Source organism: Desmodus rotundus, chromosome 9 (assembly GCF_022682495.2).
Source record: "Desmodus rotundus isolate HL8 chromosome 9, HLdesRot8A.1, whole genome shotgun sequence".
Taxonomy (NCBI): Eukaryota; Metazoa; Chordata; class Mammalia; order Chiroptera; family Phyllostomidae; genus Desmodus; species Desmodus rotundus.
In genome coordinates this window covers 105424971-105438572 of record NC_071395.1, presented here as the reverse complement: position 1 = coordinate 105438572, position 13602 = coordinate 105424971, and the positions used below count along the sequence as shown (strand labels likewise).

The 13602-nt window shown below is 54.8% G+C and overlaps 1 protein-coding gene across 1 annotated transcript; it reads left to right on the top strand.

Annotated features, from left to right (window-relative positions):
* The first annotated feature begins 7798 nt into the window (after window positions 1-7798).
* Window positions 7799-11616, top strand: KRT19 (keratin 19). Its single transcript, XM_024553483.4, has 6 exons — window positions 7799-8287; window positions 10016-10098; window positions 10297-10453; window positions 10744-10905; window positions 11008-11133; window positions 11232-11616. The coding sequence occupies exons 1-6, from the start codon at window positions 7868-7870 to the stop codon at window positions 11484-11486; spliced, it is 1203 nt and encodes a 400-aa protein (XP_024409251.2). The 5' UTR covers window positions 7799-7867; the 3' UTR covers window positions 11487-11616.
* The last annotated feature ends 1986 nt before the right edge of the window (window positions 11617-13602 follow it).

Sequence of the window (13602 nt, the reverse complement as noted above, 5' to 3'; positions counted from 1 at the left end):
CTCAGAAAAGAAACCCAACCCAAACCAGTTTCAGTTCTCAATAATTCCAAGTCAAATAGTGGGAGAAAAAGAAAACATTAGTTTGGAGGGTTGTCGCTAAAATATTTAAGAAAACTAGAAAAATTCAGGATCCAGTTTACAGGTGAAAGATAAAACTTTAAAGATAATTGACTGAACTAGAATCTAACGTCCACAAGTGTGTATTTTAGTTTCTATTGAAACATAATGTCTTTTCCTGAAATCACCCTCATTTTTATCCACGGTAACCAAATTAAGGCTAATGTATTGCATGTCTCCTTTCAATAAACTTGGCCTGCTTTGCATAAACACAACAAGAATAACAAGTGATGATGGAGGCTCTGTTAAAAATCTGCTTTTCTGGAATTGCATCCAGAATCTCCAGACTGAACTGTAGCCTCTCCAGGCTAAGAAGCGAAGCTACAGAGTCGCCATCTGCCTTTGCCTGCAAGGCCTATAGACCTGGGGTAATGACCCAGGTTTCGATGTCCCCCAAAACATCTTGAGGTTCTTTCTTTGCTATCTCCCAGGAAGACCACTATCGCTCCTTACCTGGAAAGACTGCTGTGAGCCACGTGGGCAAGGTACTGGGCTGTTTTCCCGAGGGGGTTTTATTTGCCCCCAAAGTTATCTTAATCCTTAAAGCTTCCTGGAGACACCTGAGTCCACGCATGTCTCCATCAAACACGACATGCCCCTCGAAGTCTTGGTTAGTACAACGAGTTCCCCACTGTGTCCTGTTAGAAAAAGAATGAGTTTTTGTTGAATTTTTGCAAACAAAATGTTTCCATGAAAACAATAATACTCGGTCATTGAGAGTTTCCAAATTCTGGAGGGTGAAGGAGCCCAGCGCCCTCCACCCCTTCCCCCCACACCAAGAGACTCGCCAGGCCCCTCCTTTTGGGGTCAGGAGCTTGAGTCTGATCAGGTAAACACTCAGTCTCCAGGAGGGGTGGGGCAGCCCTGTCCTTCCCAGGCTGTGGAATGTGAGGGCTGGGGGGAAGCTGACCCTCTCCCTTCCCCCACCGGCCTGGACAAGGGTTAGTTCTCTTAGGATGCAGTGCTCTCTCCCCTCCCCCACGATCGGCCCAGGTTCCAGTCGGTCTGGTTTTTCCTCCTCTGGGGACTCGAAGAGGAACACTGTGGGCCAGCCTGACCCAGCCCACCCTGTCTCACTTTTCCTGGGTTTCCACTTGTGAGAAGTGACCGAGAGGAGCTGCCACAGACCTGGTTGCTGGCCTGGGGTCCTCATGCTCTCGCCTGCCTGGCCTGAGCAAGGCCTTGAGGCCCGGTATTTCTTGTCTCTGTCCTTAACTGTCCACCTGCATTGCTAGGAGAAGTTGGAGCCCTCTCCCTTAACTGGTCTCTTAACTGGTTTCCCTACCCTTGGCCATGCCTCCCTCCCTCCCAGCAGCCCACTCACTATGAGAATCCACGGCAATTTCTAAAATGTAAGATTGACCACTTCATATCCCTGCTTGATGTGACTTTCCATTGTCTTCCGCATCAAGTCCAACAACCCCTTGGCTGAGTTATACCCCCTTCCCCCCCCTCCCCCGCCAGTGAGGGGGTTCCTAGTCTCTGCTCTGGTGCAGCTGTGCCCTGAGAGGTCTGGGGAAGAAAAGGGAATTACTCTGACATTCCAAAGGTATGTTATCCTAAGTACAAAAAAGACAGCAGACAGGCTCAGTTAAGGTAAAGGTTGACCTTTGTCCTAGGATGTGACTGCCTGCCATGACCTGCTTGTACTTGGAAGGTTTTAATTTCCGACCACCCTGTGGGGTTACTTTCAATCTCTGAGTGTGTAAGTCCGCCATGCCGGCACCCCCTGAGCTTGTCAGGTTTAGGATCTGGCCCCTTTTTCATCCACAGCTCCCACTTCTCTCTGCAGACAAAATTCCCAGCACCCACACTCTTTATCCCAATGGTTAGTTTGGGGCCTAAATGCCTGCTGGCTTACTAGTTCCAGCATGGTGGCCGGCATAGTGGCTCCTGGCCCCAGCACCTCTAGATCTCCCCCAGTCATTTCAGAAAGACCCCAGGGGAATGCCTGCCATGGGCTGATGTGGTGCCTGCTGGTCGCAGGCTCCGTGGGTGCATTCTGCTGTCCCTCCTGCTCCAGCCCCGCCACCCCCTGCCCTCCCCCCCAGCCCTGCCCCGGTTCCCGTGCACTACTGTGTGGGCCAGTAGGGCTGACTGTTCTCCCAAAGCTTCTGACCCTCCGGGAGCCAGAGCAGGAGGGGCTCCCCCGCCAAGTCCAAGTCATTGGGTTGAAGGAGACCTCCTCCACCCAAACTCTTTCCAAATCCCTCTTGAAAAGTTCTGCCACCTTCTCATTCCTTCCCATCCTCTTCCTTTTTAAAGGGAAAAACCAGTGCAAAGCAGCAGTAGAGGCAAGAACCTAGAAACCTCTTGGGGGGCTCTCTTCCCCCCACATCTGCCACTCCTTCTAACTCAAGACTAGAGTGTCACGGGTGTAAGTGGGGACAAAGATGTCAACGTTGTGTCCAGGGAGAGGAAGAAGTGTTTCTGGATAGATACAGCCAGGTCTAAATGTCCGTCATATAGTGTTTTTAAAAAATGAAAAAAAGCCCTGGTTTGTGTGGCTCAGTGGACTGAGTGTCGGCCAGCGAATTCAAGGGTCACCAGTTCAATTCCCAGTCAGGGCACATGCCTGGGTTGTGGGCCAGGTCCCCAGTGCGGGCGTGTGAGAGGCAACCACACATTGATGTTTTTCTCCCTCCCTTTCTCCCACCCTTCCCCTCTGTCTAAAAATGGATAAATAAAATCTAAAAAATAAAAAAATAAAAATTTCAGTTAGAGTTGATGCACAGTGCTACATCAGTTCCAGGCGTGTGGCACAGTGATTAGATATTCACATACTGTATGAAGGGATACAAGTAACACATAAATACATCCTTGTTGTAAAAATTTGAATGGCAGAGATGAGCTTGGGTCCCCCTTGACCACTGTCCCTTGATCGGCTTCTCTCCAAGGAGATCAGCGCTGCCAGGCTGGTGTGTTGCCTTCCTTCCCTGTGTGCCGGTGCGCACATTCATGGGCACCTGGAGAAATAAGCGATCTTTTCAGTGTATGTCAGCACTAATTCAGCTTATTGTATCCTATTGTAAGTGCTGCTCCCTCGCTGCTTTCATTCCCCAAGAACTGGTTCTTTAGGCTTTTTACAGCGCTGTATACTGACATTACTCATTCTGTTTAATTTCTCCTCGCGTAATGTGGCGGTTACACAGTTTACTCAACATCTCCCGGCTAGTGGTTGTTTCCGACTTTGCGCTATGATACTCCTGAGACCACCCTTTGAGATGCCTCCTTGAATATGCGGACCAGGGGTTCTTTGGGGTGGCTAGGAAAGAGCGGAGCTGGGCTGGCAGGGTGTGCGAGCTGTTTTATGGAAGACCCCCGACGACAAAGGCGCTGCCAAGGGGCGGCTACGAACCGCCTCCCATCAACGTGTTGGAGGGAGTTCATTCGCCTACAGCTGCTCCCACACTTGGCTTGACGGCTGTTTGACGTTTTGCCAGACTGATGGGGAAGAGTGAATCTCCCGGCTTCTCCCGGCTGCCTGAGTTGAGTCAAAGGTCTGGGAGGGAGCCCGGTGCTGTTGGTAGAAACTTCCGACCAGCCCTGTTCACAGTCCCATCATGCACTTCTCCTGACCAGATCCCTGGTGCCCCAATTCCTGAGCCTCTGGGGTTTGTGTGGACAGTCTGCCTGTTTTGGGTGGGCAGGTTTTTTACTTCCGTAGCCTAGCACCATGCCTGAGGAATGGGGGACAGGGGCTCGGTAGTGTTCCTTGAATGCAGGAGCAGGTGAGAAAATACCTTGAGCATCTCCTGCTGACGGCCCCTGGGGAAGGGGGTGGTGTCGATTTACACGGCAGGCAAGTTCAGGAAGTCCTGCGCACTTTCACCTTTCGCTGCTCCAGCTTTCAGATCTTGCTCCGCTCACATACACGAGTCCACCTCCTCCACTAGGCTGAACTCCGAGCCTCGCTTAAATGACCTCCTGCACTGACCAAATAAATGATTGGTAACTGAGCAGGGGGGATAAGTTAGGACTTTGGTGGGTGATAACTATACCTTCCCAGCTCGAAGACTCTTTCTCCAGGCCGGTGGAGGAAGGCATCTTGATGCCCATCCTGTGACGGGAGGGACAGTATTAATGGTTGGGACTGTGGCTTTAGGGATTTAAAGATCTGGGCTTGAACCCAGGGTCCCTTACTTGTGTGACCTTGGTCGAGTCATTAACCTGTTGGAGCCTCAGCTTTCTTGTCTGTTAAATGGGGATGGTAATACTTAGCTCACAGAGTTAGTTGGGACGATGTGTATGAAGTGTTTAACGTGGAGGCTGGCACAGGAGATGCTGGCTGTCATCATTGTCACCTTCGTCACCATTAGCATTGCCATCATTATCAGCTCGGGCATCATCACACTGCTGCATTCTACCCAGCGATGAGGATGCTCATTCCCACTTCTTTCCAGTGGCTACAACTCCCCTACCTTTAACCTCCACCCTCTGGGACCTGCGATCTGCATTAACTAAGGGTAAGAAGCTTCTAGTGTAGGTCCAGGTGGAGCTGCAGCGACCGCCCTGGGTCTCAGAACTTGGAAACTTGTCCCAGCGCTGCTTGAGTTAGCCTTGTGACCTCGGGCAAGTCACTTAACCTCTGGGGGCTCCTCTGAGGATCAGCGTTTCCTATTTGTGGATTATGTTTTTCCCAGTAATTCCCCATCCGTAGATCAAAACAATTTTAGATTTATTTTATATGAAAATAAGTATTAAAAGGTGAAGGAAAAAAAGCTATTCTTAACGGTCGTTACCTGACAAAAGGTTCCATGGTCCAGTATGAAACAAAGTTACATCATAACACTTACAGTGGTAATTATGATAATAACATACCATTTAACAATAACATCATATAATAAAATAATAACATTGAGTGCTATTTGCCAGGCACCACGACGGACTCTTTACAAGCGCCATCTCATTTACCCCTTAAAACAACCGCACAAAATAGGTTGTTATTGTTGGCTATTAGCTCTGTTTTACACGTGAGGGGCCGAGGTGCGCAGAGCCTCTGGTGCTGTGCATTGTGGGAACAAGCAGTGTTTCCGCCCTGGTCTGACAACGGCCCCCCTTTCACACAGAGATCTCACGCTGCGGGGTTCTGCAGAAATGAGCTGGGGGGAGGCCGGGCAGGATCCTCTCCGAATCTCTTTGAGCTCTAACATTCCCTTTTTGGCATTCCTGACCCTGGGTGCCCCTCCATGACAGACCGGGGCCCCCCAGCCCGGAGCCTGGGGCTTGAGAAGGGAGCCCCATGGGTCGGGTTCTTCCCTCATGCAGCCAGAGGCAGGTCGGAGATGCCGGCAGTGGGCAGTCTGCTTACTGAGTGGGGGCAGAAACTTGACTCTCAGTTCCCTACCCGGGGAGGGCAGCCTGTACAGATTGTTCTCCTGAGCTCTTGGTGTGCCTGAGAAGAGTTCAAAAGCCACACAGCTCCTGGTGGAACGTTCTGGGCACTGTTCGGGCTAGAGAGCCGGGACTGGGGGATTTTCCCAGACTCCAGCCTCCAGTTCAGTCGGGGGCTGACTGCTCTCCGAGTTGGCACAAGGTTTGCGGGGGAGAAGGGACCTAAAGGAGTTGTTTTGGAGCTTGGACTTCCTTGGAAGGGAGAGAAGTCAGTGCCTCTGTCACACTTGGGAACCTATGCCAGGAGACTGAGGGTCACAAGGCTGGAAGCCAGACTGCCACTCCTGGCTGTGGACCTCCAGCAAGTCCCTGCCCCCTCCATCCCGGGAGTCTCTATTTCCTCATCTGTAAAATGGGGATGGGAACACGCTTTCCCCTGGGCGGCTGGGAGGCTCCAAGGAGATTTGAAAAGCCTTTGTAAAAGGTACTATACTACAGTCGATTGTCGTGATGACGATGCCTGGGGGTAGAGGGCTGGGGCTCCAAGCCCCTCTGCAGTTTAGGGAGCTCACAATTCCTTAATCTTTAGGGCAGGACTGTTGGTTCTATTCTTTGTTTCCTGATACAAAATCCCTTTCCAGACCCTCCTATCGGGCCAGAAAAACAAACATTCTGGCTGAGTTTAGTGTACACAGCAACTATCTGGCCCATCTCTCCTTCCCCCTCAAGGAACAGGCCTCCTCTTTTGGGCCAAATAAAGAGTGACTCAGGCCAGACCAGCCCTGGTAGCTACTGGCTGCAACCTTTGTGAAGGCCCAGCCACACCCTGTGTTTGCCTTTTCCCCACTGGGGACCGACCCACTGGCAGGCCTGGGTCGCTAGTTTAAACGTCCCGAAGCTGCCCTTTGCAGTGGCTCAGGGCTGCTCCTGGGGCTGGAGGTAGGGATATGTGTGCGGTTCCCTCTCCCTGTTCCTGGGCAAGTTGGTGGATGGAAGACAGGTAGTTTCTTAGGGACTAGTTTCAGAGTCTGGGGACAAGTCTTCATTCAGCCCCAGATGATAATATGCAGAGAGGAGGGCTGATATTTCTTGGGGAAACTGCGGCCTGGAGGTGGGGAGTGACTAGCCCATTTCCCTCACACCCTGTCAGAGGTCATAGGGCCTCTGTCCTGAAATGGGTGACTGCTCTGACTTAAGGACAGATGGACTTGGGACAGTTCTGCTGAGGGGTGGGGTCCCTGGGGTCAGTAATGGGCTGAGGTGTTGGCAGTGCCCAGCAGTGTCCGGCAGGAGGCCTGGCCCCTCACAGTGATCAAAAGGTGGGTGGAACTGTTGAGCTGGGTGAAGAGCAGGGCTTGGGCGTGGAGAGGAGGGGCTCCTTCCTCTGTTGTTAAAAGTTTACTTTGTGGGCATCTTCGCAGGGCCCTCTCACCCACCCACGTACTAGGATGAAGTCGTTAGGTACCAGGATTCAGCCTCTGGCACCTGCCTTTGATGTTCACAAGGAGAGAGGGATTCCATTCCATTTTTGTCTCTGGGCACTAAATGTCTCATGGGTAAGTTACTTGCCTCCCTCAGCTCAGATTCGCCGTCTTGGGTCCTTGAATGAATGCAGTCTTTTGGGAGGGGGTGGGGTAGGCTGCTGAGAGTCCCAGAGTGAGGGGTCGGCCCCCACGTGTGATGGTTGGTGCCCTTTACAGTCCAGTTGCAGACCTGCTCCCAGGTGCCTATTGTCAGCTCGTGGCTTTATTCGGATACAGCAGGGTGGGGCAGCTTTGTCTCCTGGGGTGAGCGAGGGTGCAGTTCAGAGCACTGTTTCCGGGGGGCTGAGGGAGAGTGAGGTGTGGGTGAGCCCCAAGGGGTGGGCTCTGAGAGTAGGGTGTAGGAGTCTGGTAAATGTAACTTGGGGGGTTAATTATGATCACAAGGAAGGGGCTCAGAATAGGATCCTAAAGGGGGACTCTCAGTGAGAGGGGAGGAGTATATTTTCTCAGAGGGACCCTAATTCCCAAGGGGGGCCAAACTCGTGGTGGTTTTCACGAGGGTCAGAATGTGAACTGGGAGGGGTTGTCTCTGTAGGTGTGTGATGGCGGTGAGGATGGGAACGAGGGGGCCTGGGATAGGGGGCGTGTCTTCAGGGCTCTGGAGGTGGCTGGGTGGGGCACCTGGCCTCAGGGCAGAAGCCTCTAGCCCCCGGGAGGGAAAGTTGGAGGCAGAGCCATCAGGAACTGACCAATGGGGAGACGGCCTGTACTTGCACTCTGGAGCATGCAAATTCCTCGGGGCTCAGATATCCACCCCGACCTCCCCCACCCCCTCCCGCCAGCCTCGGGGATAAAAAGCTCCAGGTGCGAGCCGAGCCACTCCTCCAGTGACCACAGCTCCTCTGGCTGGTGTCTCTGCTTCCTCTTTCGCCATGACTTCCTACAGCTATCGCCAGTCGTCGGCCTCCACGTCCTTCGGGGGCATGGGCGGCGGCTCCGTGCGCTTCGGAGGGGGAGTCGCCTACCGCGCGCCCAGCATCCACGGAGGCTCGGGCGGCCGTGGCGTGTCGGTGTCGTCTGCCCGCTTCGTGTCCTCGTCCTCCTCTGGGGGCTACGGCAGCGGCTATATGGGCACCGTGGTCGGGTCCGACGGGCTTCTGGTGGGCAACGAGAAGTTGACCATGCAGAACCTTAACGACCGCCTGGCCTCCTACCTGGACAAGGTGCGCGCCCTGGAGGCGGCCAACGGCGACCTGGAGGTGAAGATCCGTGACTGGTACCAGAAGCAAGGGCCGGGGCCCGCCCGCGACTACAGCCACTACTACGAAACCATCGGGGAGCTGCGGGATAAGGTGGACAATGACGCGATGCGGGAAGCGCACCTGTAGCGCAACCCAGCCCCGCAGGCTGGGAGGGGCGGGAAGCCTGGGCTGCGGGGAGCCCAGGCCACTTTTGGGCGGGCTGGTAGTGAGCCCGTTAGGACGTGGGAGGGCCGCAGGGTGGGGCCGAGAAGGGAACAGGTGAGGAAGTGCAGGACAAAGAGGCAGGAAGTGGAGTTGGGGGTGGCTGGACCCCAACTCCAGAGGAGTGGCAGGACGTGAAACACAGCTGTGGGCGGCCCTGAGGTTTAGGCCAGGTGCTGCCTTGCTGCAGGGAAATGAAGAGTTTGGCCAGGGAGGAATCCAGTCCATCCCGGGCTAGCCCCGCCCCATGCTGCCCCCTGTGCGGGGAGCGGGGGTGGGGGGGGTGGGGGTGGGGGGTGGGGCTCTGCATTCCTTTTCTCTGACTGGGCAGGTCTGGTTTCCATCACGCTCTGGCCTTTGCTGAGGGGCCCAAGGGACCACCTGGGAGTTGAGAGAAGCTCTCAGAAGAATGGGAGAGGCCAACAGGGGCCCTGGCAGATTAAGAAGGGACATAGGCTGTGGACTCTGAACAGGATAGAGGAGGGACAGATTAAGAGGTCCTGGGGATCTTTGCTTTTGGAAACCTCTGTCACCTGGAGGACCTGGTGCAGCAGCATTTCTCTGTGAACTGGGCTGGAGACCCAGGTCTGAGCCGTAAGCCTTAGAAGGGCCGTGGGAGCCTGCAGGGTGGGGCTTGGTCTCCACCCACAGGGAAGAGTTTGGAGCTCTGTCCTGAAGAAGGCAAGGGAAGCCAGAGGGCTATTTAATGGCCCCACAGGCAGGGTCTTCCTACAACGCTGCCCAGAGCGCACCCTGTGTCCGGCAGGGTGCTGGGTGCTGGGGCACAGATCATACCTTAGACAAGGAGGGCCGGCTGGACGTGTGCGGTGATTTCGCCCTTCCCAAATCGTGACCTAAGACGGGAGCCGCATTTTAAGACGCGTCCTCACGTTCTCTCATACACACAGACACTGGAGATAAAAGTTTCTTGCAACCAGCCTTACCCTACTGTGAGCGGTCCCTTTTGATCTATTCTGTTCCGTTTCATTTAAAAACTGCAAATCAGCATGTGGCACAACGACTAATGGGTCATGACGTGAGTGCGAGTAGCTTAATCGACAGTGTGGCCATGGCACTCAAGTTAGAGGGACTTGACATGGGGGGTGACCTTGGACAAGGGATCCTGAACTTCACTTCCTACCTGGGTGAAATAGGTGTATCCCCTGCCCACACATGAGAGGTGTAAGGTGCTTGGCAAATAACAGAATTCCCTTTCCTGAGGCAGAGTGCTTTGAGTGGGGCGTGCAGACAAGGGGCAACCCCTGACAATTCCCTGCATCTGGTTTGCATGTCACTGCAAATGGCCTCCCTCAACACCGTGTAGAGTTTCCCTGGGCACAGGTCTCAGAGAGTAACTCTTCAGGCTTACCTGCCTGGCCTCCCCAGCTCATCACCTGCCCCCTGGCTCACCCTCCTGGGCAGTGGTGAGAAACCACTGCTTCAACTCCTGGGCAGGGATCGATTCCAATGCCTCCCAGAGAGCAGGCCTGTGGGCAGTGGAGGGGTGGCTGGGGCTTGTCTCCAGGGAGCAGGCTCATACTCATTTGCTCCGTTCTCTCTGAAAAGAACGTGGTGGGCAGTGCCAGCATGCTGAACTGTCAGCCTTCTGTCTTCCAGATTCTTGGTGCCACCATTGAGAACTCCAAGATTGTCCTGCAGATCGATAATGCCCGCCTGGCTGCGGATGACTTCCGAACCAAGTGAGCCTCTGTGCCCTGGTGGGCTGCTGAAGCCAGGGTGGGGGCAAGGGAGGCAATCCCAGGCCCGTTTTGGGGGCTCAGTGCAGTGGGGGGAATGGCCTAAAGTACATGCTCATGGACTCTGGACCTTGGGGAGGTGAGGAAGCCTTCAGAGGTACAGAGGAAATGCTGGCCTGACTGCAGCTTTTCCTCTGAAAGGTTTGAGACGGAGCAGGCCCTGCGCATGAGCGTGGAGGCCGACATCAATGGCCTGCGCAAGGTGCTGGACGAGCTGACCCTGGCCAGAGCCGACCTGGAGATGCAGATTGAAGGCCTGAAGGAAGAGCTGGCCTACCTGAAGAAGAACCATGAGGAGGTGGGTTTGCAGCTGGGCCACCCCAGCTTCCCAGGGCTGAGGACACTTTTGTATCCTGCATCCTCTGACCACGGCCACCCTTGCTGCAGTCTCAGCATGGCCGTAGATGTGGAGAATGGCTTCCGGGGTTCCAGCAGAGGATGGTTGCGACCCATTCCATCCCGCAGTGTCAGCTCCTAGGCCTGTACCTGAAAGCCAGCCCCCTTTGGCCTGAGAGGTTGGGGAGTTGCTTGGCCCAAGCCCAGCAGGCTCTGGGCCCTGACATGCCCATCTCTGCTCCATCTTTCCAGGAAATCAGTGTCCTGAGGAGCCAAGTGGGTGGCCAAGTGAGCGTGGAGGTGGATTCCGCTCCTGGCATTGACCTAGCTAAGATCCTGAGTGATATGAGAAGCCAGTATGAGGTCATGGCTGAGAAGAACCGGAAGGATGCAGAAGCCCAGTTCATCATCCAGGTACAAAGGGGTGCCCTTTGGGGAGCAAGGAGAGAGGGCTTGATGCTCCGAGGCGAAGGTCTGACTCAGTGCTGGTTCCTTCCGCCTCCTCCCTTACTGCAGACCGAGGAGCTGAACCGGGAGGTTGCTGGCCACACGGAGCAACTGCAGACTAGCAAGACGGAGGTCACTGACCTGCGCCGCACCCTCCAGGGTCTGGAGATTGAACTGCAGTCTCAGCTCAGCATGGTACGTGCCTGCCTGCCTCCCTGTGGGATGCACACTCGTGTCCTTGTAGACCTGGGAACCAGGCTCTGCTGAGTTGCTTTTTCTCTCCCTGTCTCCAGAAAGCCGCCCTGGAGGGCACACTGGCGGAAACAGAGTCCCGCTTTGGAGCCCAACTGGCACAGATCCAGATGCTGATCAGCAGTATCGAAGCTCAGCTGAGTGACGTGCGTGCCGACATTGAGCGGCAGAACCTGGAGTACCAGCAGCTCATGGACACCAAGACGCGGCTGGAGCAGGAGATCGCCACCTACCGCAGCCTGCTCGAGGGCCAGGATGCCTATTACAACAACCTGCTCACTACCCAGACTGCCTGAGTCCAGCAGTCTCCCTGGCTTCCTGCGTCCAGCAGAGGGATGGATGCTCCTGGATAGGCGAATGGGAGGGGCGGGACCTTTACCTCTGCTCCTTCTCTGACCTGTCAATAAAATTTTATAGCCCAAGGGAGGAAGGACATGGGGTTTATTATTTCAGCCCATGGAAATGGGCCAGGCCTTGGCCCTGTTTTAGGTTTTATTTGGACCAGAGTCCACCCTGTCCCAGGAAATGGAAGGGAGGATGCACACGATCTCCAGCTGTTACGGTAATTCCTGTTTGCAGAAGTCTTCATTAACCCATTTCTTAAGACGAGCTTATGCCATAAGCACCGCTCCCATTTTACAGAGGGGTGAACCAAGGCTCGGAAAGGTGAGGTGGTTTGTTGTATATGTAACTGTTCTAGCACATGGCAGAGGTGGGATTTGAAACTTTTTTGTTTCCAGATTAGTTTTCTTTCAACTGTACCCCTCTAAGGTTGGTGCTTGTGTAGGAAATTGTTTACTGCACCTACTATGTGCCATTTAATCAAACCAACCCTAAAAGTTGGTAAGTATGAATTGCATCTTCTAGAGCAACTTGTCCAAGGTCACACAGCAAATACATGGCAGAATGAAGACCAGAATCTAGGTCTCCCGATCCTGGGCCCGCAGCGCCAATCCTGCACCACATCTAGGGTCCACACCGCTTGTGCCAGGTTCTCGGTACATTTCAGTCTTGCCCCATGTGAAGGCCTAGGACAGGGATCCCCTGGGGCGGTTCCTGCTGACACATTTGTTCACCTGACAGAGGAGCAACTGGGGCTGTGTGGTGAGGCTGTGTCCTGGGGGCACAGTGCCTGCTGGCAGGTGTATGGTGCAGGCACTAACACAGTCATCCATTTCTGGGTGGTCCCATGTGAGCCCCAAACGCCCACCATCCAGTACCTGGGTCCAGAGCCTGGAATGGGACCCAGATGTGACCCAAACCTCCCACACAGACCCCCAACCTGGCTTGCCTGGGGCTGTGCCAACTGGGACAGAAGTCCCAGCTTCCTGGTACAGCTCTGCCCTTGGGTGGGTATGGCCCTGGCCCTGTGGTTTATAGCTCAGTTGCCTAGAACTGAGGCCAATTAAAGGTAAATAAGTGTGTGCTTCACCCTGGCTGAGGTTCAAGCTGAGGGGATCTGCTCTGGTCCCCCGGATCTGTGACAGCAGGCCCTCCCTGTGAGGGAGGGGCAAGCGATGAACACCCGCCCTGCCACCAACCCCGCTGAAGGTCTGTAGGGGAATGGAATGCTCCGTGCTGGGAGCCCGGCGCCGTGCTAAGGAGGCCCATGACCCTGTCACTCCCCCTGCTAATCCTGAATGCAGCGCCCTTCCTGCTGTGTACCTGTGGGCCTTGGAAAAGTTTATTAGTTTGATCCAAACGATGTGGCTGGTGACTCCAGGGGCCAGCTCTTCCCTCTCCTGCTGCAGCCCTGGGCCAGGAGCCCCTTCTGCCACCTCCCCAACTGTTCTGCTCTGGCCTGCAGCACCCACAGCCCCCTCTCCCGCTGAACTCCGGAGGCCTTGGAACCACAGGCCGAACCCCTGGGCTGGGATTGCCCAGAGGCATTTTTCTCTGTGAAAGCCTCTGTTGTCACAGCCGAAACCCTCCCCCATGCCCCAGAGGCCCCTGGAATGTGGCTATGGGGCGGGGTCTGGGTCCACATAGGTGGGGCAGGGGACTGGGTCACAGGTCTGGGTGCTGGGAATGAAGCTGTCCTTTGTGTGTGTGAATGGTGGAGAGAGGGCAAGGGCGGAGACACTTTTCTGTCTCAGTCTGGGAGCTGGAACTGGGGGTGCTCTGTTGATAGAAGCGGCTGGGATAGAGAAGGAGAGAGAGAAAGGGGGAGGCCTTTCCATCTTTGTGGGCCGCGTGGCCACTTCCGTGGGTAGAGCGCTCCCTGCTGACCATGTCATTCCGTCCCCGTGAGTCAGACTGGGCTGGAGTTACTGCTATTTTCTGGATCGGTAGACTGAGGCTCAGAGAGAGGAGGCACGATGACCCGAAGCCACATACTTAATAGGTGACAAAGTGAGAATTCACGGGCTGGGCTCCAGGCCTCAGGCTGGGTCCTGCACTCTGTCCCAGTCT